The 26,132-nt window shown below is 41.0% G+C and overlaps 1 protein-coding gene across 3 annotated transcripts in view; it reads left to right on the top strand.

Moving 5' to 3' along the window:
• The window catches only part of kcnt1b (potassium sodium-activated channel subfamily T member 1b), a 70,621-nt gene that overhangs the window by 32,220 nt on the left and 12,269 nt on the right, over nt 1-26,132 (top strand). For all 3 annotated transcript variants that reach the window (XM_030737106.1, XM_030737105.1, XM_030737104.1), the window contains exons 4-26: nt 4,897-4,976; nt 6,174-6,279; nt 6,598-6,654; nt 6,779-6,827; nt 7,047-7,106; nt 8,688-8,762; nt 8,895-8,978; nt 12,635-12,729; nt 13,468-13,648; nt 14,117-14,281; nt 14,893-15,029; nt 15,975-16,038; nt 16,273-16,381; nt 16,481-16,589; nt 17,475-17,624; nt 17,715-17,947; nt 18,910-19,123; nt 20,126-20,231; nt 20,403-20,575; nt 21,385-21,456; nt 23,550-23,684; nt 24,468-24,579; nt 25,962-26,063. In XM_030737106.1, the coding sequence (XP_030592966.1) occupies nt 4,897-4,976; nt 6,174-6,279; nt 6,598-6,654; nt 6,779-6,827; nt 7,047-7,106; nt 8,688-8,762; nt 8,895-8,978; nt 12,635-12,729; nt 13,468-13,648; nt 14,117-14,281; nt 14,893-15,029; nt 15,975-16,038; nt 16,273-16,381; nt 16,481-16,589; nt 17,475-17,624; nt 17,715-17,947; nt 18,910-19,123; nt 20,126-20,231; nt 20,403-20,575; nt 21,385-21,456; nt 23,550-23,684; nt 24,468-24,579; nt 25,962-26,063 (2,668 nt within the window). The remainder of the gene's footprint in view (nt 1-4,896; nt 4,977-6,173; nt 6,280-6,597; nt 6,655-6,778; nt 6,828-7,046; nt 7,107-8,687; nt 8,763-8,894; nt 8,979-12,634; nt 12,730-13,467; nt 13,649-14,116; nt 14,282-14,892; nt 15,030-15,974; nt 16,039-16,272; nt 16,382-16,480; nt 16,590-17,474; nt 17,625-17,714; nt 17,948-18,909; nt 19,124-20,125; nt 20,232-20,402; nt 20,576-21,384; nt 21,457-23,549; nt 23,685-24,467; nt 24,580-25,961; nt 26,064-26,132) is intronic.

Below are 26,132 nucleotides of genomic sequence, written 5' to 3'. Positions count from 1 at the left end.
TTTCACACAGAGTTCATCAAACTTTTATCCTGTCACTGGCGGTGGTCAGGGTAAACAGCATTTGTGTTTGTGTGCATGTGCATTGCCTCAGCACTATCATTGATCTCAGTTCCTGCCTGCCTGATTAAATCTTTCTCACACATCATTAACTTACGCTCCTCATCGGTGTCAGTTATTTTAAGCCTTGTTCTCTTATTCTAAATGTTTTATTTATATACATAAAGGTCTATACACTGCACAGACTTGTTGGGGACTCAAGGTCATATGGTGCATCTGTTCTATGTGCAAACCTCCTGCTTTACCAAGCAAAGGGAATGTTTCTTCTTAAAGTGTCTGTCGTGAATACTGTGCGGCTTCTTGGATGTGCAAACTACTGATCTTCATATCCTACAGTCATGCTGACGTTCATAGATTGGTGATGATTGTTTGCAGACTAATTAAAAGGTGTTGCTGTGGGTCCACAGCTGCCACGGCCTTATGTGGAAGAAGGGCCATTTGTAGCCTTAGTCAGAAGTGTTTTAGAAACACAATAAAAGGTATGGACAGCAGATGTTTATCCTCATGTATTAAGTGGTTATAAATATAAGTAATGAGTAGTGCTGTAGGGGCATAACTTTGACAGTGTGCCAAAAACCAGAGCACAGACTACTGGTGGAAAAATATCCAGCTATCGGTCATTTCTGTCATGGTGCTGTGTGGCGTGGAGCGGGTAGACCCCAAAATGCAGGACTCAGGAACCAAAACTGAACTGAAAGAGTGTTTATTGAATACTGACAAAATAAGAAAGCTACACTGGGGTGGACAGGTGCCAAACTAAATACAAAGGTATGGAGAAACACACAGCAAGGGAGCACTGAAGACAACGTGACAAAGGACAGATGAAAACTGAGGGCTTAAATACACAATAGGTGATCAGGGCAATAGGAAACAGCAGGTAACGCAAATGAGACTAACATAAGGGAAACAAAACTAAACACAAAGCACAGGGAACACAAGACTGGCAAAATAAAACAGGAAGTGACTAACCAAGGTACACGCAGACTACATACGGGAGACTGGCACACAGATATGGGACAGAGACGCAGACAGTCACAACACTAGGAATAAAACTCAATATGAAAACACAGGAGGTCAGGGTCAAGACAAAATGACAAAACAGACAAGACCATGGAAGCAGGGGAGACAGGGACAAAACTATCAAAACAAAAGGGGAAATAACAAAACTCAGGGAAAATAAAACGCTGGGCAGACGGCCCAGGACCATGACAATTTCAAATGGGATTCAGTTTGGGATGTCCAGCACTTGTTGCTGTGTGAAAGTGTTGGTCACCAAACTTCTGCAGAAATTCAGAAATAATATAAGCAGCTGTTTTAAGAAGAAGAAACAGCTTTTATTGTCCTGCAAAGGGTGTTGTGCTATGAGGATAGCTTGGAACTTTTCTGAATCTTAAATAAGGGCAGGATGACCTTTTACAGTCTTAAATGACTGAAATTATAGTAAAAATGTACAACTTTTGACCCTATTTGAAGACGTTAATATTCAAACTGGCTTCCCCATGCTGTGTCAAGTCTGCATTTGTAGAATGAACATGGGGCTGTGAAGAGCTCTTATATTTTGTATCTCGTGTTTTGGAACCTTGTAAAAAGGGCTTCAGCATTAAAGCTGCTGTTTCAGTTCAGTTTTGTCTCCTGCGTCCTGCACTTGGGTCCTACCCTCCTTACCACACAGCCAACATATGACAGCTACGGCCTAATGCAAGAAATTTTTGAATGATAAATTGCTTGTTCTAGCTGCTGAGATATTTCTTGCTGTATTTTACCAAGATGCACAGATTGTACTTTTCTTGGCTGGGTCCAGTTTTTTATTTTTATTTTTTTCTGATTGTGAACTGCCGGTACAGATCTTTGCTGATTTTAGATAACTGTATAAAAACAAAAAACTTCTCTTCAATGCAAATTATTAGTTTCATAATAAACTTCACAGTTTTCCTTAAACTGCAGCAATTTACAGGATCTTCTCTCACTTAACTGAAAATGAAGTGCTTTGCTACTGGATGGAGGTATAAATCCTGCACATGAACATATGACCCTGTACATCCACCTTTACCTGCCATGTTTTACCTTACCAAATGAAAGCAGGTGCAGCAGATACATAACAATGCAAATGACAGTTATATCATTTTCAAGTGTTTATAAATTCACCAGATAACAGGACATCAACCCTTTTTCTCTTTGCTGGTCATCTCCATAGGTTTTCTCATAATTGCTTCAATCCTTTCACTGCTCTTACTGGATAGCTGTAAGCTTTGCCTTTGTTAGCTTCAGCTGGATGATTTAAGAGCCTGGTTTGTTGTTCGGACGTTCTCACAGTGGTCTCCCTGCGGTTTATCCCGCACAGTGAGGAGTTTCCATGCTAACAACATGATAGTGTGTGACTGTGATTGTGCACACAATTATTTGCCTGTGCTGCTGTGCGTGCATGAAACAGAGCAGCTCGTAGTCTCGCATGTGGGAGTCAAACTTAAAACTTGAGTCAAATAGTTTATTATTAAAACATTCAGTAAAGCAAATTATTACTTTACTCAGATTGTGTCTTCTTGCAACTGTTCACAGGTTTTGCTGTGTTCATATTTCCTCTATAAAGTGTAATTACATGTCCCTGCAGACATCCTGGGTAAATTTGAAGCCTCTGTAACTTAATAAGGCTTTGATTGCTTCTTCTGTGATATCCAAACACACACCGTAATCTACAAACAATTTCGATGACATGCACCATTGGTTTTGGGTGATGGCATCCATGTGGATGGGCATTTGGGGACGGTGGTTCCTACAAACGTGTGCTAGTGTGTGTGTGTGTGTGTGTATGTATCTCTGACTAATTCCTCGTGCTCGGAAAACACGCCACACAGACACGTGAGTGAACATTTCCTGCTCTGGAAGCTGTCTCTATGGCAATACAGCTGGAAGGAGGAGAGGGGGGATTAACTGGAAGATGGCTCATATCATGTTCTTTCTCCCACCTGCACTCTTTATCTGCACGCATACACTCCCTTTGGAGTAGGCTGCTGTAATTGCCCTCTTGCTAGCTTCTCTCCTCCCTTGTCTTTTTGCACCCTGTGTTCATCGTGTCAGACAAGGTGGAAAGTTATAAGGGTCCCCGCTGTGCCGCCAAGACTGTTATTACTTCCTCTTCTTGCTCATTAATGGCAGCCAGCTCTGTATATTACAAAATGGGCCATAGGCCTGACTCATTACCTTCATTTGTCAAACCTAACCACAGTTCTGTAGCTACATCATCACTCGTGCTGAGTGATTGTTTGGTCAAGCCCTCTCAGCCTATTAAAAGTCCATTATATCTGCTGAAATCTTTAACAGCTTTGCATGTGCTGTAATAGGTGTGACCACTGCAGTTTTTAGTAGGGAGAAAATTATCAATTATTAATGGAAACCTTTGTGTTGGTGCTGAATCTAAAGCAAGCGTGCTTGTTCTCTCTTATTTATGTGAAGAAATAAGGCTAGACCCCAGAGGTACTGATTGTCTCCCAAATTGTAAACAACATTTCAGATCATGTGGCTGAGTGCTAAATGTGTTTATAAAATATTAAGCAATTAGAAATGATTCAGCCCTAATTTTTGCCCATTTTCAAGCACAAATTGGTTGCACTAGAGTCATTTAAAAAAAAAAACAAACAAACTTGAAAATAAAGTGTTTGTCCTGTTGTTCCAATATGGAGTTACATTATAAGAAGTCTCCCATTCACTGCTCTGGGATCTGTCACCTCGCTGCAGTGGGAAAGCTCTGCATGCTTTGACGCCCTGTGAGCTACGTCATTCAGGGATTCGGCTACCGAGAGGTCCTAACCATGCTGAACAGGCAGACCATGGCCCTTGTTTAGCCCCATTCCACAAAACAACAATAACCATACAGAGTACTAGGTGTCTTCAAGAAAACTTGACGATGATCTCTTCTGACCAGCACCCACTCTGGGATGCTGGAAGAAACCCAAACAGAAAATTCTTGTAGGAACGTGGAACATACAACATCTAAAATGGCTTCAACAGCAGTAAAACTTGATACTTATTATTATTATTATTATTATTATTATTATTATTGGCCACAGTTCACAGCACAATATTACAATGTAGTGGAAAATTACATGGAAATCAAAGCCTATAATGTTAAAAGCGTACATAGGATATTTGATCCCACCCAGCCTTCCATCATCCCTGCCACACCAACCAGTTTGGTTTTGGTTTTTAAAGAAAAAAATATTGAGAAGCTTGTTTTCATATTTTTGTTTTCTTATCTATTGATGGACCATTTTCAGGTCTGACTCAGAACCTTGGAGATTTTAGAATATGGACAAGAGAATATGGCCACTTCTGCCATATTCAGAATATAGATACATAACAAATTTATTAGACCACCTGTCATAAAAAACTGTAAATCTGTAAATTTGAAAATGAATGGATAATAATTATAATTTAGCATTAAAAATATTTCAGTTAAAGATGTTCTGCATACTGCTGGATTAACCATTACAGAAACATAAATAGAAAATATGTCTATTCCTAAAACTAAGATATTAATAAAATGAGTTTGGTCTCTGAAACTGGGGTGTTGTGTTGGCATGTTTATTGAATGCTAACATGAATATGACTGTGACTTGACTATAACATTGACTTCAATGAATCTTTATAAATGCAGCTGCAAATGCATTGTTTTGTCCCACTCCTGATTATATACTACTATTTTAATGTAATTCACTCTGTTGGCAGGGTGCTATGAATTTGTGCATACACAGTTATGTGCTCTTGGGGGGGGCTCTTTGTGTACATCACTCTCTATAAGCATGCTCACCTGCACATGCTGACGTTTTGCCGTTGTTCCCACAGGGTGCAGGTAGAGTTCTATGTGAATGAAAACACCTTTAAGGAGAGGCTGAAGCTTTTCTTCATCAAAAACCAAAGGTCAAGTAAGTACAGGAACCATAACACACTCTCCTCTCCTCTGAGTGAAACTGGCTGCTGCTGCTGGATTCATCCTGAGCCAAATGAACAATAAGTGCATAATAATGGAAATGGCATCTAGTGATGACATATTTCCACTTTGTGTCTCAGTTGGGGTTTTCATTATTACATTAGCTGCCTCATCATTGTGGTTTTAGGTGTTCATGCTGTGGCCCAGCATGGACTGGAGAGTGCAGCTCATTTGCTGAGAGACGAGGCAGAGCTGCAGTTCTTTTCTCATTAGGAGATGCCACATTGTCTCTAAAAGAGACGTGGTGTGGCTCAGCGGTTGGGTGCACTGTGTGTGGAAGCAGTTCATTTGCATGTAGTTGTAAAAAATGTACACTCTGGGAACTCTCCCATCTTCGGTCGGACATGTCGTTACCAGATCCTTGACACTGGCTCTGCTTTTCCTTCCCATAGTTTGACATCGTCACTAAGCCGGCGCAGGCTTGGACACAAAACAGCAGCTTTTAATGAAAATGTCACATCGTGCTGCAGGGGTCTTTTGCTCTGTTTGCTGTTTGTCTGTCCGTCCTGTTTCAAATCTTTTTAACGTTGACGCAGGGTTCATTGGAAGGGGCCGTGTCACTTGGGATTAGCTAGCTGACACTGCTGGATAAAAAGCTATCACAATCTTTTACCATGTTTCAGTTTTTACTTGTACTTATTGTTGTGTACTTATCAGTACACTTATGTCTACAAAAAGAAACTTGTGATTTCCATAAATAATATTATCCCCCTTGGCTATTTCTCCTGCGAGCTCACCAGTCATTTACATTGCTTTGTAGTGCTTCAGCACGTTGTAGGCGCACAAAAATGCTGCTGTTATTTTGATGTTATTCTTGAAGGATTTGAAAGATGCGTGCCGTGGGAAATCAGCTGTGTCAGGGTGCTGTAGAGGCGTGGAGATGCATTCGTTATGCTTCAGGGCTAAAGGCATTTTTATGTTGAAGCAGCAGCAGCAGTTTTGCTACAGTGAAGCGAATTTGCTGCATCAGACTCCGGAAGAGTGTAAAATAAAAAGTGAAGAAATGAACACAGAACTTTAAGAGTGAGCCTGTGAATAATGTGGAAAAGCTCTAAACAAACTCACCTTTAAGTCACTCAGTTTAAGCCGCAACAGTTTTTTAATCGAGATGGGTTTTTTTGTTGCTCCACAGGCCTGAGGATCCGCTTGTTCAACTTCTCACTGAAGATTCTCACCTGTGCCCTCTACATTTTAAGAGTCACCCTGGACGACCTCAAGGAGAAAAATGGGAGCCCGTTGTGAGAGTCACACACTGCCTCTCCCCATTCAGTCACAATCCCTGTTCTACTTTTCTATAATATCTATACGTTACATTGTTGCATGACCTATTGTGGTCTTTTTTTTGTTTGTTTTTTTTTTATAGAGGGGCAAAAATCATAATTTAAAAACTGCCTTTTGTATTTACTCAGGTTATCTTTGTCTAATATTAAAATTACTTTGATCTGAAACATTTAAGTTTAACAAATGTGCAAAAAGAAGCTACATATGTCCCAGTTTCCCAGCGGACATGTTTCCACTCATACACACATTTTCATGTTTTCCTGTCTGTCATACAGTGCACTGAATCGGACCTACAGCGGGAATGATACATCAGAGCCACCACCAATCAAATGGTATGTTTCTGTCAACGTGGAATTGTATAGTAAAATTATGTGTGCACTATTGTAATGTTCCCATTATATAAAGATTATATAATGAGAGTGAAGTGTGAGGAAACTCTCACATTTTCTTTGGCAGGGAACACATTTTCTGGGTGAACAGACGGGAGTCTGTGTGGGCAATACAGGTGAGAGCGATACCATTTCTGTGGAAGTGCGTATAATTTAAATTCCATTCCATGAAATCAATCTCAATGCATAATTCAGTCTCAAAACACCAAAAGCCATTTATTAAATAAAAGCATTGCAGAGTATGGAAGTTCGCCACTGAAGGCTGAGATGCTGGATGGGATGCTCTGTCTGCCATTGCAGGGTTCATTTATCGCTCTCTCTCCCCTTTGCTCCAGGTGACAGTGGCCTTAATCAGTTTTTTGGAGACTATGCTAATCACATATCTCAGCTACAAGGTAGGAGACTGCAAATGTTATCATTTTAACTCCAATCTCATTGTACATCCTGTATAATGACAATAAAGGCATTCTATTCTATTAACCCTCACTGGTCTCTTACAGCTTCTTGATCTGAGCCCAGCACTGTATGTTTTCTGTTGTGTAAGCCAGCAGCTTTCAGTCACCAGCTCTAGTGCCGTTCCCCAAACACAGATCAATGACAGGGCCAACAGCAAATTTTAACCTCAGACATCAAGCACACAGTCTCAAAACCAAGCTGAGAAAATGGGTCTACAGAGCTGGAAGTGCAGTTTGTGTTCTGTCTGCAAACACATGACAGATTAAAGGGGAAAAAAAACAACTGTATAAACCTGTCTGAGGCAACCTTGTAAAGCTTTAGTGTGCCTAACACTAAAGATTGGATATCTTTTTTCTTAAAGTGATTTGCTCATTTGGGGTTTTGATGATGGTGTAGGGTGCTGTCCAGCTCATCCACCCAAAACCTCCCACAGGTGCTCAGCTGGGTTCACACCTGGTGACTAAAAAGGCCATCATTTTCATACCGATCAAACCATTCAGTGAACCTTATTTGTGGTGATGATATGGTCATCTTGGAAGAGACCACTCCCATCAGACAATCATTTTTATCACAGGATAAAAAATGATCACTCAGAAAAGCAAATCAACTCCTCAAAGCAGCGAAATTCCACAGGATAGAATCAGATTGCTTCTCTGTGCCTGTCGAGTGTTCAGGTTTCCTGTCACCGGAGTCTACACTTCTGTGTGCATGCATTCATGTGCATGCAAATGGAGGATTGTCCACATTGCAAGTAAAATATCAACATTATGTATTACTGGAATGCACAGTATTTAGAAATGCACAATATTTAACGGCAGACAGAATATTTGAAACAGCTCTTGAATATTTGTTGAACTGAGCAGCATCACATGTCGTTTAAGGTTAGTCTGTTTATGTATTCAGACAATAAGGTTTTAGGAAGGAACTCAGTATTAGTTTGCTGTAGAGAAAAGAAAATGCTTCCCACAGCTTTCCCTTTCTCTGAGTCTGACTTGCACCGTTGCTTTCTGGTTGGAATTGGAGTTTATTACATGCAGTCATCTGCTGTGACCGGTTGGGGCATGTATGTTCTTTGGAAATGGCTGCACTTTCTCTCATTTTCACATTATATTGTTATATAATAGTAAATGTAATTATAGATACTGTATCATACAGTAGATTATGTAAACCCTTGTGAAGAAAGGTTTAAATGTTACATATATTAAAACCTTTGTATCATGCTTTAAGCTTATACATAGTAGCTAAGTATAAGTGGCATAAACTGCTAACAAGTACATTCTTTGAATGCTTTAAGCACAAAATCAGGTCTATTAAGTTATTTTCAGATATCGCCGCCAAAATATTTGATGTCAAAGAAAGAAGCATGTGGAGTTTTATATCCTGTCAACAGAAGATTCAAGACAGCTCAGAAAATTGTTGCTCCTTTTCTTGTGCAGTGTTGTTTTACAGTGATGGCCTCCATTGTTGAAAAGCACCTGCAGCTGGTTTATTGAATTACTGCCCATCAATTTCCTTTCTAGGGAAACATTTGGGAGCAGATCTTCCAGGTGTCCTTCATATTGGAAATGATCAATACAGTGCCATTTATAATCACAGTGAGTAACCAAGTCATCAGTTTGCCTTTGCCACAAAACAAAGTATCAGCTGGAGTAATTAATGTTAATGCTCCAGAAATCAATCAGACATACATTCTGTACATTTTCACCCTGTCTGTTTCCTTCCTTAAGATCTTCTGGCATCGATTAAGAGGCATATTTGTCCCTGTATTTCTTAACTGCTGGCTAGCCAAAGGTGCTCTGGAGAATATGATTGTGAGTATTTTCAAAGCTAAATAAAGCATGTGTTGCATCTTACACACTAAAGTTGTGCTAGAGAGAAAGAGAGTAAACAAAGCTGTATGCTTTCTTTATTACTGTGAGCTTTGTGGTTAAATTATCAGCCCTCTAGCAGTCGTATTACCGCTCATGAGTAACGACGTGTAAGGACTCAGTGAGTCGATAACATTTAACAGAATTTAATTGAGCGTGTTAATTCATTACTTTCTGGTTAGCGGACGCCGTCTTTTTGCGAACACATCTGATATGTGCACAAACCAGTGCATCTTTTTGAAGCTACTCTTACCAGCTGCATTTTTCTGTGTAACATTGATAGCAGTAACAACGGGTACTTTGATAAATTAGCCTGATGTCTAATTTGTTGGCTACAAATCTAACACCAAGTACTCTATTCATGTTCACTGAGCTGACATATTTAGGAGGAAAGAAAAGATTTACTCATACTTCAGCAGCTTTTTCAGACAGTGTTTCTTTACACACATACATGAAGAACAAGCAATCACTTTTTTTCCTTTTAGAACAAACTGCATGTGCTGGAGGCTGGTGTTTCAGCACACGTAAGATGTAAGATTATGTATACCTGTTCAACTGCTCATTTACACAAATGTCTAATCAGCCAATCACACGGCAGCAACTCAATGCATCTAGGCATGCAGACATGGCCGAGGTGACCTGCTGAAGTTCAGGCTGAGCATCAGAAAGGGCAAGAATGATGATATAAGTGATTTTGAATGTGGCGTGGTTGTTTGCATCAGAAGCTCAGAAACTGCTGATCTACTGTGGTTCCTGCACAGAGATCTGAAAAAAGAGAAAATATCCGGTGACCAGCAGTTCTCTGGGTGAAAATGCCTGGTTGTTGCAGGCGGTGAGCTGAGAGGAAGTCAACAGTATCTCAAATAACCACTCATTACAACCAAAGTATGCAGGAGAGCATCTCTGAGCACACAACACATCAAGCTTCGAAGCAGATGGGCTTCAGCAGCAGAAGACCACACTGGGTGCTAGTTTGTCAGCGAAGAACAAGAAACTGAAGCTACAATTCACACAGGCTACAACTGGACAATAGAAGACTGGAAAAACATTGCCTGGTCTGATGAGTCTCAATATCAGCGGTTCAGGCTGCCAGTAGCAGTGTAATGATGTAGGAAATATTTTCTCAGCACACTTTGGGGCCCTCAGTACCAACTGGGCATTGTTTAAAAACCACAGTCTACCTGTCCATCCCTTTATGACCACAGTGTACCCATCTTCTTGCTGCTGCAGGATAATTCAATTCAATTCAATTTTATTTATATAGCGCCAAATCACAACAAACTGTCGCCTCAAGGCGCTTTGTATTGTGGGTAAAGACCCTACAATAATACAGAGAAAACCCAACAGTCAAAACGACCCCCTATGAGCAGCACTTGGTGACAGTGGAAAGGAAAAACTCCCTTTTAACAGGAAGAAACCTCCAGCAGAACCAGGCTCAGGGAGGGGCAGTCATCTGCCGCGACCGGTTGGGCTGAGGGGAGAGAAAAGACATGCTGTGGAAGAGAGCCAGAGATTAATATCAATTAATGATTAAATGCAGAGTGGAGTATAAACAAAGTAAATAAGGTGAATGAGAAGAAACAGTGCATTATGTGAACCCCCCAGCAGCCTAGGCCTATAGCAGCATAACTAAGGGAGGGTTCAGGGTCACCTGATCCAGCCCTAACTATAAGCTTTATCATAAAGGAAAGTTTTAAGCCTAATCTTAAAAATAGAGAGGGTGTCTGTCTCCCGAATCCAAGCTGGGAGCTGGTTCCACAGAAGAGGCGCCTGAAAGCTGAAGGCTCTGCCTCCCATTCTACGCTTAAGTATCCTAGGAACCACAAGTAAGCCAGCAGTCTGAGAGCAAAGTGCTCTGTTGGGGTGATATGGTACTATGAGGTCTTTGAGATAAGATGGGGCCTGATTATTCAAGACCTTGTATGTGAGGAGAAGAATTTTAAATTCTATTCTAGATTTAACAGGGAGCCAATGAAGAGAAGCCAATATGGGAGAAATATGCTCTTTCTTTCTAGTCCCTGTCAGTACTCTAGCTGCAGCATTTTGGATCAGCTGAAGGCTTTTCATGGAGCTTTTAGGACAGCCTGATAATAATGAATTACAATAGTCCAGCCTAGAAGTAATAAATGCATGAATTAGCTTTTCAGCATCACTCTGAGAAAGGATGTTTCTAATTTTAGAAATATTGCGCAAATGCAAAAAAGCGGTCCTACATATTTGTTTAATATGTGCATTGAAGGACATATCCTGGTCAAAAATGACTCCAAGATTTCTCACAGTGTTACTGGAGGCCAAAGTAATGCCATCCAGAGTAAGTATCTGGTTAGACACCATGTTTCTAAGATTTGTGGGGCCAAGAACAAGAATTTCAGTTTTATCTGAATTTAGAAGCAGGAAATTAAAGGTCATCCAGGCCTTAATGTCTTTAAGACATTCCTGCAGTTTAACTAATTGATGTGTGTCATCTGGCTTCATTGATAGGTAAAGCTGAGTATCATCTGCATAACAATGAAAATTGATGCAGTGCTTTCTAATAATACTGCCTAAGGGAAGCATGTATAATGTAAATAGAATTGGTCCTAGCACAGAACCCTGTGGAACTCCATAATTAACCTTAGTAACACAGCATGTCACAAAGCTCAAATCATCTCAAACATCACAGTGAGCTCATTGTGCTCAGATGGCCTCCATAGTCCCATCCCATTGGGATGTGGGGGAACAGGAGATTTGCGTCATGTGCAGTCAACAAATCTGCAGCAGCTGTGTGATGCTATCATGTCAAAATGGGCAAAAATCTCTGAGTGATGTTTCCAGCAATTTGTTGAATCTATGTTGCAGAGAATTAAGGTCGTTCCAACCCTGCACTAGCAAGGTGTTCCTAATAAAGTGGCTAATGAGGGTATATTATTTAAAGTTAAGTTGTAAATGCCTTATATCAAGAGAAAGTAGAGTCAAAGCGAAAGGTTCAAGTGTGGGCAAGGTGATGCGGAATTAAAAAAACAGTCCGATAAAACAGAGTGCACAGGAATCTGGTGTTGTAGTATCAATATTGCTCAGGAGAGTTTAACAGGTACACGAAATTCAAAGCAATTCCATTGGATCCACCTGGTGCAGTGTGTGTGCTCTCGCTGTGATTCAGATGAGACAGAGTAAGAGTTACATGCCAAAACGGTGGGTGGCAGATGGTGGAATCTGTGGCCACGGGGATGGTTGGTGGCAGGCAGAACATGCTAACAAGGTGCGAATGAAAATGAGTCGTGAGCTGCCACGTTGGAAGATGGACAGCATGCTAATGTAGGAGTATAAAGAGGAGAGGGCATTGGATTTGACATAGTCTGTTTGATATAGTGTGTTAATAAGATGATAGACTCCACATTAAAGCAACAGAGCTTGGTTCTGATATTAATGGCCGTAATTATGGCCCTTTTAACACTTTGTTTTGCAAATATTTTTGTCCCAGTTGTTCTTGAGAAAATGTTTGATTTTGCTATCCAGAGTGGGAAATGTGTTGCGTTTCCCAATCAGTGGTGTGAATAACGCACTGAGCAGTTTGTGCACAGGAGAGCAGATATTTCAAAAACCTCTTTTCTTGTGTTCAGAATGATTTCCATCGTGCCATCCAAAGGACCCACTCTGCCATGTTTAACCAGGTGTTCATCCTCATCTGCACCTTACTGTGTCTGGTTTTCACCGGGTGAGTCAGCCTCTGCTCTCACTGTTAGTCTCTAACCGCTGACGCTCTCAGCCCCATTTAGTGACCCTTGGGGCAAAATCTGTTCCCTGAACCTTGTACCACATGACACCCCCCCAAAACAGCATCTCACAGTTGGTGGTTTGCATGGCTTATCATCTGATAGAAGCAGTGGATGCTTGTACCTATTCCAAAATCTTTTAAAGGCAGACATGATTATTGGCAGAGTGATGGGACCAAAGGTTTATAGTGTGTTTTTGAAAGGTAGTATTTGATTAAAAGAGACCGTGAAAAAAGCAAAATGATGTAAAGAAGTTGCTGAAGATCAGCAACAGGGAGACATGTTTATGTCAGAGAAAACAGTCATTTTATTAATAACCTGCCCTTCTTTGTCTTTATTCATCGGTGGTTATTTTAATCAAAGTTGTCGCTTCTTAGACCATAACTCTGTCAAGTTATACATTTACTTTCCTCCAGCCCGAGGCTTTCATTAAAGGAGCAGTGAGAGGAAACTGACAGAACAATCATGATTTTACTTTAAATGACATACTGAGCAGGAGCCCACGCTGGGTTGACCTTTGGGCCTTATTTCTTGGTCAAATTAAATTGGAATATCCAGACCAGACTGTAGTGAAGAAGATTGCCTCAGTAAAATATCTCCCCTTTCACGTTATATTTTAATCATCTTTACCCGAAGGACATGCGTCTGGTGCCACTGTATAATTCCTTGTTTTTACGCAGGACTTGTGGGATCCAGCATCTGGAGAGAGCGGGGAAGAACTTGACTTTGTTTGACTCCTTCTATTTCTGCATCGTTACCTTCTCCACTGTGGGCTACGGGGACGTCACGCCGCAGATCTGGCCCTCCAAGCTCCTGGTGGTCATTCTCATCTGCGTTGCCCTGGTGGTCCTGCCGCTTCAGGTATCGACTAAATTAAAGTGCACGCCTCGTGCTGGATCTGTTTAATCATAAGGAATTCTTTGGTGCTCTGCATCGAGCGATGACCTTTGTGTGGGTATCATCAGATATGAAATGACATTTTCATGCTGGCTCACAGCGAGTAAAAGTCTAATTTGGACGTTCGCGTCTGTGACATTTTTTTGGCTACAGAAGAAGTTTGCAAGTGTCAGTCAAAATTCGGGCCAAGTTATGCTGGCTCACACTTGCTGTATCATTAGTCTGCGTATACACTGTTATTTATATTTAAAGATCACAAACAGGTTCATCCCGTCAGATGTCCTGAAAAGTTTCTGTCCCTGTGAAGCAAACTGAGTGAGAAATAGAGATGAACTCCATCCGTGTCCAGGCAGCAAATCTTTCTCAATTTTCAGCATTTATTTCATTCTTGTTGCTTTTGACATCACTCCAGTTTTGTCGTCATTGTGTCAGTTTGAAGAACTAGCATACCTGTGGATGGAGAGCCAGAAGTTGGGGGGGAACTACAGCCGGCACCGGGCGCAGACGGAGAAGCATGTGGTGTTGTGTGTCAGCTCGCTGAAGATGGACCTGCTGATGGATTTCCTCAACGAGTTCTATGCTCATCCCAGATTACAGGTACAGCCGAAAGACCAAGTGAGAAAAGTCTGATTGTTGTACTGTACAACTCCGGCTTTGCAACAGTCCAGCAAAGGTGAACTTTAACCATGAGCCGAAAAATAAAGCAAATGTGAAAAAGTTTTAACCTGCCAACCAAAGAATCAGCTGATTTTTAGCTCATCCAATCAAAGGGCAGATAAGTTTGTGCTGTGGCGTTTTATCATAAGTCACAAGAATTGCTATTTCCATTTTTTGGTCCAGCCAACCAAAAAAAACAAACAAAAAGAAACACATCACTGCCTTTCTGTACTTCATACATTATAAAAACCTGTGAATTGTGATGAGTTACAATGAGTAACTTTCCTGTATTTAATGAAGGCATGAAAATTTTACCTTTGTACTGTGAAAATGTTACAAAATTTTATGGTTATTAATTATTTTTTGCTCTACATTTGTTAACAAAAGCTTGCGCTGAACAAAAACAGTGTTTCGCCTGCAGATTCTGGCACTTGGAATGGCTGTAAAGTTGATTTGGTTGTAGCTTAAATTAGTTTTTCAATCACGAAAAATTCACGTGGCTTTGTCCTGTACAAATGAATTTATGAGGGTTTAAAAATGCTCTCTTCTAGGACTATTACGTGGTGATCCTGTGCCCGACAGAGATAGACATTCAGGTTCGTCGAATTCTCCAGATCCCCCTGTGGTCACAGAGGGTCATCTACTTGCAAGGATCTGCTCTCAAAGACCAGGACCTCATGAGGGCCAAGTGAGTGAAAGCACGGCGTGGAGCCTCATATTAAGACCAACACCTCTAAGCACAGATCATGCATGTTATCTCGGTGAAAGGTTCAGGTTTCAGTGTAGCTGAATCTAATTTGTTTTACTCGTTTTATTTTCTGGATTAAGAGTCTCAGCTAAATGACTTGGAATGTAATTTAAAGTGTATCTTCTCAACTGGCGATGCAAAGCCATTGAAATGCTGGTAAATGGTGAGATACTTACAAGTCAGCTTGAATGACCTCTCCTTTCACATCAGTATAATGTGATTTCACTCCACATTGATGATCTCCTCACTTCAAAGAGCACATCCTGCACACAAGCAGCAACCTCTCGGTTCTGTCTGTGTCAGTAGAATATTTTACTGCACAATCGGGCCCTTCATAGCTCATAGCCTGGCTGCAGATGTTGTTTTATACCCTTATATTCGTGGTCATGTTATGATGTGTTATGATTTATCTCCTTTTCTTTAAAAAGTTTGTCCAGAAGTCCCACTCCTCTTTTCCAAGAATCCCTCTTTAATGTGCAGTTGTGCAGGTGCTGTCATTTTTTTTTTTTAATGCACTGATTTGTGATCACACAGCCAGGTAACCCTCAAGTGTGTTTTCTGATACAAATGACAGATCTCTGTCAAAGATGTGCACGGGGTTGGTGTGGCAGATGCTCGGGATAGGGTGAGGTGGAGGCAGGTGAAAGAATAAGAAGCTCCTGTGTTTCAGGCAGTGCGGTCTAATGTTAACTTATGGCAGTTTTCACAGAAGAAAAAGGGCGGTTAACCTTTTCAGCCCTTGTCATGGGATATTAGCACTCATCCATGCCTGGCTTTAATTTAAAGCATTGATCTGTTGAAATGAGATGTTTCACACCTAGTTGAATGACCTCTTTTCCTGCCATTCACTCTCTTTGTTTTAATGTGTCTCTTTCCATCCATCAGGATGGACGATGCTGAGGCCTGCTTCATCCTGAGCAGCAGGAACGAAGTCGACCGGACTGCTGCCGTGAGTCACATCAACAGAAATTTGTCGAAGTGGTCGTAAAACGACTCATGACAAATATTATTTCAAAAAGAGCAGCTTCCCTTCACACTCTGCTTCCTTTTGATATTAGCCAGGGAAGTTAGAGATATTCAGATGTTCTGATATTCTCTGTCTGAAGCAAATTTCAAGGTCCAAAAGATGCATTTAAAAATGAGTCACTGGACATGTAAAATAAATCCATTTTTTTCCCCGCAGGATCATCAGACTATTTTGAGGGCGTGGGCTGCGAAGGACTTTGCTCCAAACTGCCCTCTCTACGTGCAGATCCTCAAACCTGAAAATAAATTTCATGTCAAGTTTGCTGGTGAGTGTGGGAAGACTTCATACCTTCAGATTTTCCATGTTGGTTAGACAGAACTTTTCTTAATCTAAAAGATTTTTGAAATTATTCCTCTTCAATCAGATCACGTAGTTTGTGAAGAGGAGTTCAAGTACGCCATGTTGGCACTCAACTGTGTGTGTCCGGCCACGTCCACATTAATCACTCTCTTGGTTCACACCTCCAGAGGGCAGTGAGTATCCACCACCATTTATTTACATGTTGTTTACACTTAAATGCTAAAAGTACCTTTAATAATGTGTGGTTCTGCACTGCTCTCCCCACATTGGCATATAAGAATAACTTTATTGATCCCTGGGGGAAACTCATATTGTTCTTAAGGACCATATCTCTCTTGAGTGTCATTTTCGGTCTTCCCTTTGAATAAAGAGTTTAATATTTGTGCAGAGATTCAGTGTCTCTGTGATTAATTTTGGAGGAGGATGACTGCGTGTTCTGCACCAAAGTCTTTGCAGATACACAGAGTGCACTCGGTACACTCTCACTGCTGCACTGTCACCACTGCCCAGACTTGTCACTGTCAACTCAGTGAACATTACACTTTTTTCTTGTCAGGCTATAAATCTGTGGGTGGGTTTTTCCACATACTGTCCAATCTGCAGCAGACACACAACACATCCATTTTTATTTCCATTATGGAAAATTGCCCTGGCTTATGGTTTTGACAAGATAACAGAAGACTTAATTTGTGCCAGCTTTTAAATATAATTATGATGTGCACAATCTATCTTACTACAGTGACCTTACAGTGTCTCATATTATTGTTTGTGACTAGAGTTGAGGAGGCCGGCGAATAGGAGGTCAGAAAAGGTCACGTAAGGCTTGATTTGTCGGTCTGTGGGGAAATGAGAAATACTGTAATCGGATTTAAAAGTCATCTTTCTCTTAAATTCAAACTGATTCTGAGCCATAGTTTAGATCACGTATATATGATCCTGTCATTTAAATCAGGTTTATTAATGTAGCATGTACTTTATAACCAGCAAGGAAACATCAGAAATACAAGCAGAACATCAAATGTGTTTAAGCAGTGATTATTCTGTTAATACTCGTTCAGGGAGGGGCAGTTATCGCCGGAGCAGTGGCAGAGGACGTACGGACGCTGCTCTGGAAACGAGGTCTACCACATCCGCTTGTGTGACAGCAAGTTCTTCGGGGAGTACGATGGAAAGAGCTTCACCTATGCTTCCTTCCACGCCCACAAGAAGTTAGTGAACTTCCCTCTTGCTCAGTTTAGTGAGATTTCATCATATTAGAGCAAAAAAAATTCATCGTGTCATTTGGACTCCACTTGCAGGTATGGCGTGTGTTTGATCGGAGTTAAAAGGGAGGACAACAAAAGCATCCTTCTGAACCCCGGCCCCCGCCACATCATGGCTGCCACCGACACCTGCTACTACATCAACATCACCAAGGAGGAGAACTCCGCTTTCATCTTCAAACAAGAGGAGAAGCACAAGGGCCTGCCCGTCTCCGGGCTCTATGACGCCCCCTCGAGGCTACCTGTGCATAGCATCATCGCCAGCATGGGTAAGACTGAAAGCCAGAGGCGGAGGGGGGAAAAAAAGGATGTTTACAAAAAGAGCAGCTGATAAAGGAAGCAGAGAAAAAAGAAAGATGGAAGGTTATGTTTGTGTGAGTGGCAGACTCGCAATCTGATGGCTGCAGGGTTTCCATGGAAGAAGAGAAAATGGATGCTTTATTGATGGTTTGCTCTAAGCTGCACTCATACTGGGCCTTTCTGGATGCTGAGCAGTGGCTGCCTTGCTGATGTGTTATGCTTTCACTGACTGTTGAGCATGATTTTTTTTTTTTTTAACTCTGTCAGCTGACATTATTGTGTTGTGCTTTTTGTTTTTTTGTTTTTTAACCCGTGAAAGTTGATCAGGCCACTTCATTTGGTAAGTTTGCATGAAAATTCACACATTTTATTTTTTTGTCATTTACAGCACAATAACACCTCACAGTTACCATCAGAAATATGTCAACAGAATGATCGATATATTTATAGAACATATATCGAGTGTCTCATGTTGTATATCTTGTGCAACACTGTTTACAAATAAGTTGGGATGCTGTGTGATATTTACAAAAACAGTTGTTGTCTTTGTATATTTTTAAATAAATGCAGGTTTTAAATATATAATTTAATTCTGTGTACTTTTTGGACAAACATCCTAAATTGTTTGGAAACAGCATTGTGCTTGGAATACCTGATAAATCATTGTGCATATTTGTAATATGGTGTATGCTATACATCATAGGGATTTATTTATTGACAAATATGCTAAATCATTCCTGCTTGCATGCAATTCATGGTCGATCAAGAGCTCTGTGCTTCAGAAAGCAATACATTTTCTCCTCAAGGTCAAGCTGCTGAGAGGATAGCAGGAATATTATGGACTAAAATGCTGAAAAGTTTCAATATATTAAAATGTATTTCTGCACAGCCTTACAGTTGCAGTCATAACATAACCCAACATGATTTTTAGGCACCGTAGCCATCGATCTCCAGCATCCCGATCCTCCCGAGGAAAGCGGCAAACTTACCCTCCCAACAGAGAACGGCGCCGGAAGCCGCAGACCGAGCATCGCCCCCGTTCTCGAAATCGCGGACTCCGCCTCCATCCTGCCCTGCGACCTCCTCAGTGACCAGTCAGAGGATGAGACCAACCAGTCAGATGAGGAAGGTTCTGTGGGTTCAGAGTAAGTGTGAAAACACTTTTGCTCTGTGCGTGATTGATCTCACCTCTCCTTCTCTGCTTTGTCTCTCAGCTGCTGTAAGGTGAGAGATGAATGGGTTCAAAATAGGCGTGTAATCAGTGTGTCACGACGCTGTTAGGTGGTAGTGATGAATGTCTGTATCATGTCAGGGAGGGTAGCATTTTTTCTCAAGTGAGGCTCATGTTTGGTGTCCCTGTATATTGATTGCTGCTCTTAGCACTCATTCATCAGTTAAACACAGAGTCACAGTGAAAGGCAGAGGTAGGCCAAGGCCCGTGTGTTTTCTCCATCTATGTGCTTTCTTAACACTGAGATAAGCCGGATAGATTAGGTAGTGATGCCTCGGACAATGAAAGCGAACAGCAGTTAGACAGTAGTGGGTTTCATAAAGTTGGACCCAACATGGTCCCTCTGACCTGTAAGCCTCATCTACTGCACCCCTCTGATGCTTGAGTAGTTTTTCTTCTTTAAGGGCTGTCAGAGCTGCATAGAAGAACACTCAAGGTCCCACAGTGCCATCATGTGGCCATGGTATACATCTGTGAGACTGGAATCTCTTTCACTGGCAAACTAGAGGACATCGTGAAGCTCATTAGGATAATTGCAGCTGACGCATTACACATCAAGGAGCACAGAACCAAACGGACACGCAATCAAGACTTGATTAAAAATAAATAAACTTTGTAATGGAATTAGTCCTTCAGGCTTACAAACATCTGTAATTATTGCAAAGCATCTGCAGCATCTAATAACAAACTGAAAATCAGAAACAATAAACCGGCAGTAATTCATGCAGATAGTTTATAATAAGTAGTAATGAAAGAAGGCAGAAGCAGTCAGTCAGAAAGACCCATCAAGATCATGTTTAAGTTAAATAAAAATAAAAAAAATATAATAAAATAGATGATAGCTGATATCTGGCTGATATTTCTGTCTAGCTTTAAAGGTCAGTTAAGTGTTTTTCTTTTTGTTTCTTTTCATAAGTTTTGTGAAAGGCTATCCCCCCAACTCACCCTACATCGGTAGCTCTCCAACTCTGTGCCACCTGCTCCCACAGAAAGCTCCGTTCTGCTGCCTTCGCCTCGACAAGGTGAGACTTAACCACCCAAACTCGCTGTGCAAAATCCATATTGCGTGCATTTATATTTTTAACCATCTGTTTTATTGCAGTGGTGAGTAACTGCTGTGCAGTTTGTTTCTTGAGTCCACAGGAGTACTAAACCCAGACTGAAGTCCTGTTGAATTATCTGTCTCCATCCAGGGCTGCACACACAGCAGCTTTGAGGATGCCAAGGCTTATGGCTTCAAGAATAAACTGATTATCGTGTCTGCAGAGACCGCCGGAAACGGGCTCTACAACTTCATCGTCCCTCTGCGGGCTTATTATCGGCCCAGGAAGGAGCTCAACCCCATAGTGCTGCTACTGGACTACCCGTAAGGCAGTTCAGCCTCTAACACATCCAACACATGCAGACCACTGTTTATTAGTTTTCATTTTTTAAAGTAATTAATGTTAACTGTATTTCAACCAATAAATGAGGCTCTCGCGAGACCCTCCATTTGTGTTACTGCAAGGTGTTGATAAAACTGGTTCATCATTATTGCTATGCATGCGCTTTTCTATAGGTTCATTATTTTAGCAATTTGAGAGACTGACATTGATTAAAAATGATGTGGTGCACGAAGATGACAATAATATATCTTCATCAGGCCTGTTTATTATACCTTGAAGGATTTAGATGTTAACTTAGCCCCAGAATGCAGAAAGTTGCAGAAGTTGGATCATTTATTAAAGAAAGTTCACCATGCAGAAAACTGGGGTGAAGTTCTGGGGTAAAATTTCAAATGGATGAAGTCAATCAGTTGAAAACAGAAGAAATTATGTTTGTTTGTTTGTTTGTTTTCATTATTCATGTGTCTGCCGTATTTGCATGTTGGGGCATGTATACATTTTAGTGCCTGCATGTTTTAGTGGGCCTTTTTTTTCTGCAGGCTTCATTAACTTTGGCCTCGTTTTTGCAGCTTCTGAAATACAGTTTACAGTAAATCTGAGGCAGTTTTGATAAATCCTCCAATTGCTCTAAACAATGAATTTCTCTCTGTCGTTAATGAATTCAAGCAAATCTTTCCTGCTCTCATCAACAAGCAAATTTCAAGGATTTATTTGTACAGTGTTGCAGTCAGTGGGGATTATAAAGATAATTAGTGTGGGATGCTCAGTTCGTGTTTCCTGTTTCCTGCAGGCCAGACAACCATTTCTTAGAGGCCATTTGCTGCTTTCCAATGGTTTACTTCATGGCTGGCACAATTGATAAGTAAGTATTTATGTTATAAAAGGTAATCAGATGAGTGTGTTTTTTAACTTAATGTATGAATTTTTTTTTTTTCCAGGACAATACAGTTATACAATAACTTACATGCACTGTAATCCACCTCTGCTGCCCTGAAAGATGATTAAAATGTTAAAAACAATGCTGCTGATGTGATTCAGGTTTTATAGAAATTTTAGGTTTTGCTCACCTTTCAACAGCTTCTTCACACGTAGCAGTTTGAGTGCAAAATACATTTATTTTAAATAAATGAGGAAGGACAGAGTGATGCTTTCCAGTGATGTTCAGATGAGCATCTTAAAGCCAGCACATTTTCAGCTCATGCGCGGTCAGTGTTGGACTGAAGCAGTGAAAGTAGCTGGTAGCTAGTTTGAACTTTAAAGACGTCACTAATGTGTAATTTAGCTGTCAAGATAAAAACAAACAAAAAAGAATGAACGATGCAAAGAGGAATTCACCACAGCAATTTAGTCTAAACATCACTCACAAAAATAAAAGCTTTAGGGAGACAACGGTGAATTAAAATGTAACCGTTAGCCTCGTAAATGTGATCATTTTAGTTGTCATGGAAAACGAGGAGTGGTTGGAACAGCAGATTAGGAGGAGGATCCAAAGTTTGCTTCCTGATGAGCTTTAGTAAGAAATATAGTTTCTGTTCTTAGATCAAAGTTTAATCCTTGATATTGTTTTTATGTTTACTGCAAACAATTTTACAATAATGTTGTTTTTTTACATTTAACACATTTATTTTTTTCTCTCAGACCATAAAACAGTGGGGCTGCATTATGCACATCTAAATATTAATTTAATGAAATACCAATTATAATCTATTGTATTACTTTGTGTCTTTGTAATGCTGATTACACACTCTGCATTTTTGCTGACTTTCCTTTCTGCCTTCACAGAGGCTAAACTTTATTAATACAGTAGGTCTTTTACAGTCTTATTAACCACAGCACTCAAAGCGCAGACACACTCATGGAAAAACTGCTCTGTGTTTTTCCTGTTCGACACTCATACCTCTGATTTATCTGCTTTCAGCCTGTGTTGTGTGAAATTATAGTTTCATCTTCCTTTGTAAAATCAGCCGCTCTGCTGCTAGATGGTTAAATTGCGGTTTAATTTATCGAGCTGATAAAAACCTTCTGATTCCCGATGTTAGGGTAAGGAAATCCAGACAACAGAAATGTATCCTGGGTATGTTAAAACTTTCTTTTGGCCCTTTGTAATTTATTCACGCATAAAAATCCACTTAATAAAAACCTCATCTCCTTGTTTGAGGCAAATTTGGGCATTTTAGTGAGAAATTAGTTTAATACAACTCAGAATCCAAACAAAAGTTGGGATACTGTGTAAAATATAAATTAAAAACAGAATGCAAATCTCATAACCCCATATTTTATTCACAACAGAAAATGAGAACATGCACTATAAGGAAAAATAATTGCTCATTTTGAATTTGATGGCAGCAGCACGTCTCAGAGTCGGGATGGGGTCGTGTTTAGCATCATGTAGGATCCCCTCTTCTTTTAACAGTCTGGAGATGGAGCGGAGCAGCTGCTGGACACCGAGAGAGGAACGTTGTCTCATTCAGTCCGGGGTCATCTGTCGTATTTTTGTTTCATGGTGTGTTGGTGAAAGCACCCAGGGCCGAGCTGTTTTTCATAGATTTTAGCAGTTTAATATTGTCGTACTGAAATATGCAAGGCTTTCCCTGAAAAATGCATCGTCAGGGACACAGCATCCATGCTTTCCCAAAAGAATTTCAAATTTTGATTCGTCTGACCACAAAACAGTTTTCCACTTTGCCTCAATCTGTTTTAATGAGCTTTGGGGATTTAAAATGATTTCCATCACAGAATTCTGCCTGTTTTAAATGCTGCAGACCATCGACAAACCTTTGATATGTTTTGATCTTCTTTGTGAATAAATTTGGGTTTGTGAGATCTGTAAATCAATGCATTCTGTTTTTATTTACATCATTCCAACTTTTTCGGAATTGGGGTTTTATTTACTATATTTACTGTTTTCTAACATGTCATGATCTAATAATCACTGCTGCGTTCTGAATGGGACAGCTTGGACAACCTGCTGCAGTGTGGGATCATCTACGCCGACAACTTGGTCGTTGTGGACAAGGAGAGCACCATGAGTGCTGAGGAAGACTACATGGCAGATGCCAAGACCATCGTCAATGTCCAGACCATGTTCAGGTAACAGCGCGGCTGCTTAACTGAGTAGAAACTTTAGGGCTCAGGTACAAGATAACCGTCCCACCAGGCACAGCTATCTTGTACCATCCCTGAGCACAATGTCCTCCCTCTCTCACGGATCTGCTCATAATGATCTGAGCCTGAAGTTCACTTCTGTTTGTCTCATCATCTCAGCTCCTTTCTCTCAGACTTGGTCTTTATCTCTTTCTCACACACACACACACACACACACACACTCTTTAAATGTGGCCTTGCAGAGAAAAAGGTTCATGTATTGTGTGGCTCGGTTGAGGAAGACGTGACGCACTAAAGCGATTTTCACAAAGGAAGCCGTCACCGAGGACGTGTTGGAGTTCCATGTTGGGGTGCAGATAGTGATCACACTAGATGCATGACCACGTCCAAATCTGAAAAAACCGGTGTGCAGCAATCAAACTTAACAAAGTGAACTTCGGGGGCCAAATGTTCTCAGGCACAGTGTAGATGACCATGTGTGAGAACACCCTGATTATTTATGAGTTGGAGAGTCAAGTTTTGGCCCAAGATTCACTTAATTAATGTCTTCGTCTGTTCTCACAGCAAAGCCAGACAGGAAATTTAAGCTTTTAGGAGGTGGGGGGGTTACGGAAAGGTGGAGCTCATCTCAAAGACAAATCACAGCTGCCAAAACCCTGAAACTGCTCATTTATTTAGCAGCTAAAATTAAAAGCATTTATCTCTGCCACACTGTGTCTCTCCCTCCACCCACTGCCACCTCTCTCACTTTGTTTGCTCCCTGCTCAGGTTGTTCCCCAGTCTCAGCATCATCACTGAGCTCACGCATCCGTCCAACATGAGGTTCATGCAGTTCAGAGCCAAGGACTGCTACTCGCTCGCACTCTCCAAACTGGAGAAGGTGAGTTTTTCAGGACGGGGGATTCATGTTGTCTCGTTGTCTTAGATTGCTTTCTTGTCTCTGAGTGATGAAAAAGTGTGCAGTGCAGCCAGAGCTGGATGATAGAGAAATATGAAAGTGTAAGCTCCTTGGGTTGTACATTATAGCTTACAGCGTATGAAGAGCCCAAATTGTTTTATGTTCACCTGTTGGTTAGCTTGTTTTTCCTCCTGCTCCATTATTGTTTCACTATGAAATATGTCACAATAAGTATAGAATAAATTAACTCATTGTTTTCTCCTTCCGCTGCATATTAAAACTCTGGCTTCAGAAGCAAAGAGATGGATATATATATGCACTCATTCAGCCACTTTTTTAGGTACGCCTTGCTTATTCTTTATGGCACAGATTCAGCCAGGAAACATTCCTCGGACATTTGGGTCTGCATTGACATGATTCCATCAAGCAGTTGCTGCACATCCGTGGTGTGAATCTCCTGTTCCACCACATCCCAAAGGTGCTCTATTGGATTGAGATCTGGTGACTGTGGAGGCTGTTTCAGTGCACTGAACTCATTGCCATGTTCATTAAAGCAATTTGAGATGATTTGAGCTTTATGACATGGTGTGTTATCCTGCTGGAAGCAGCCACTGTGGTCATAAAGGGATGGCGATGTTCAGCAACATTCCAGTAGATTGTGGCTTTTAAATGTGGCTCAGCTCTTACTAAGGGGCCAAAGTGTGCTGAGAATATATTTCCCACACCATTACGCCAGCAGCAGCAGTTTGAAACGTTGATATAAAACAGATTGGTCCGCGTTTTCACGTTGTTTAGGACAAATTCTGACCGCACCATTTGAATCTCGCAGCAGGAATCGAAACTCATCATCAGACAACATTTCCTGTTCCTGATTGTTGGCAGTGGCACCAGGTGCTGCTGTAGCCCGTGTGTCTGATGCTCTTCTGCATATCGTGGTTGTAATGAGTGGTTATTTGAGCTGCTGTTTCCTTCCTATCAGCTTGAAGCAGAGTGGCCATTCTCCTCTGACCTCTGGCATCAACAAGGCATTTTCACCCAGATAACTGCCGCTCAGTGGATATTTTCTTTTTTCCAGACCATTCCCATTAAACCCCAGAGGCGGCTGTGTGGGAAAATCCCCATAGATAAGCAATTTCTGAAATACTCAGACCAGCCCATCTGGCACCAACAACCATGTCACACTCAGTCACTTAAATTCTGAGGCTCAGTTTGAACTTCAGCAGGTGTTTTGAGCTTGTCTGCATGCTTAAAGTCCTTTTTTGTTGGAGAGAAAAAGCAAAAGAGAAATAGATCAGTAAACAAAGAGGAAGAAGAGAGTTGTGTTTCTGTTTCTCAAATATTTTTCTGCTCCTTTTTGTTTTCAGATCGAGCGTGATAAGGGCTCCAACCTGGCTTTCATGTTCCGGCTGCCGTTCGCTGCAGGCAGGGTGTTTAGTATCAGCATGCTGGATACACTGCTTTACCAGGTGGGATAACAGAACTAGTTCATTATGGAGTTCAGATAAATATAGACCTGTCTGTGGGCGATTTCGGCC

Source organism: Archocentrus centrarchus, chromosome 9, assembly GCF_007364275.1.
Source record: "Archocentrus centrarchus isolate MPI-CPG fArcCen1 chromosome 9, fArcCen1, whole genome shotgun sequence".
In the NCBI taxonomy this organism is placed as follows: domain Eukaryota; kingdom Metazoa; phylum Chordata; class Actinopteri; order Cichliformes; family Cichlidae; genus Archocentrus; species Archocentrus centrarchus.
This window is presented reverse-complemented; position numbering and strand designations above follow the sequence as displayed.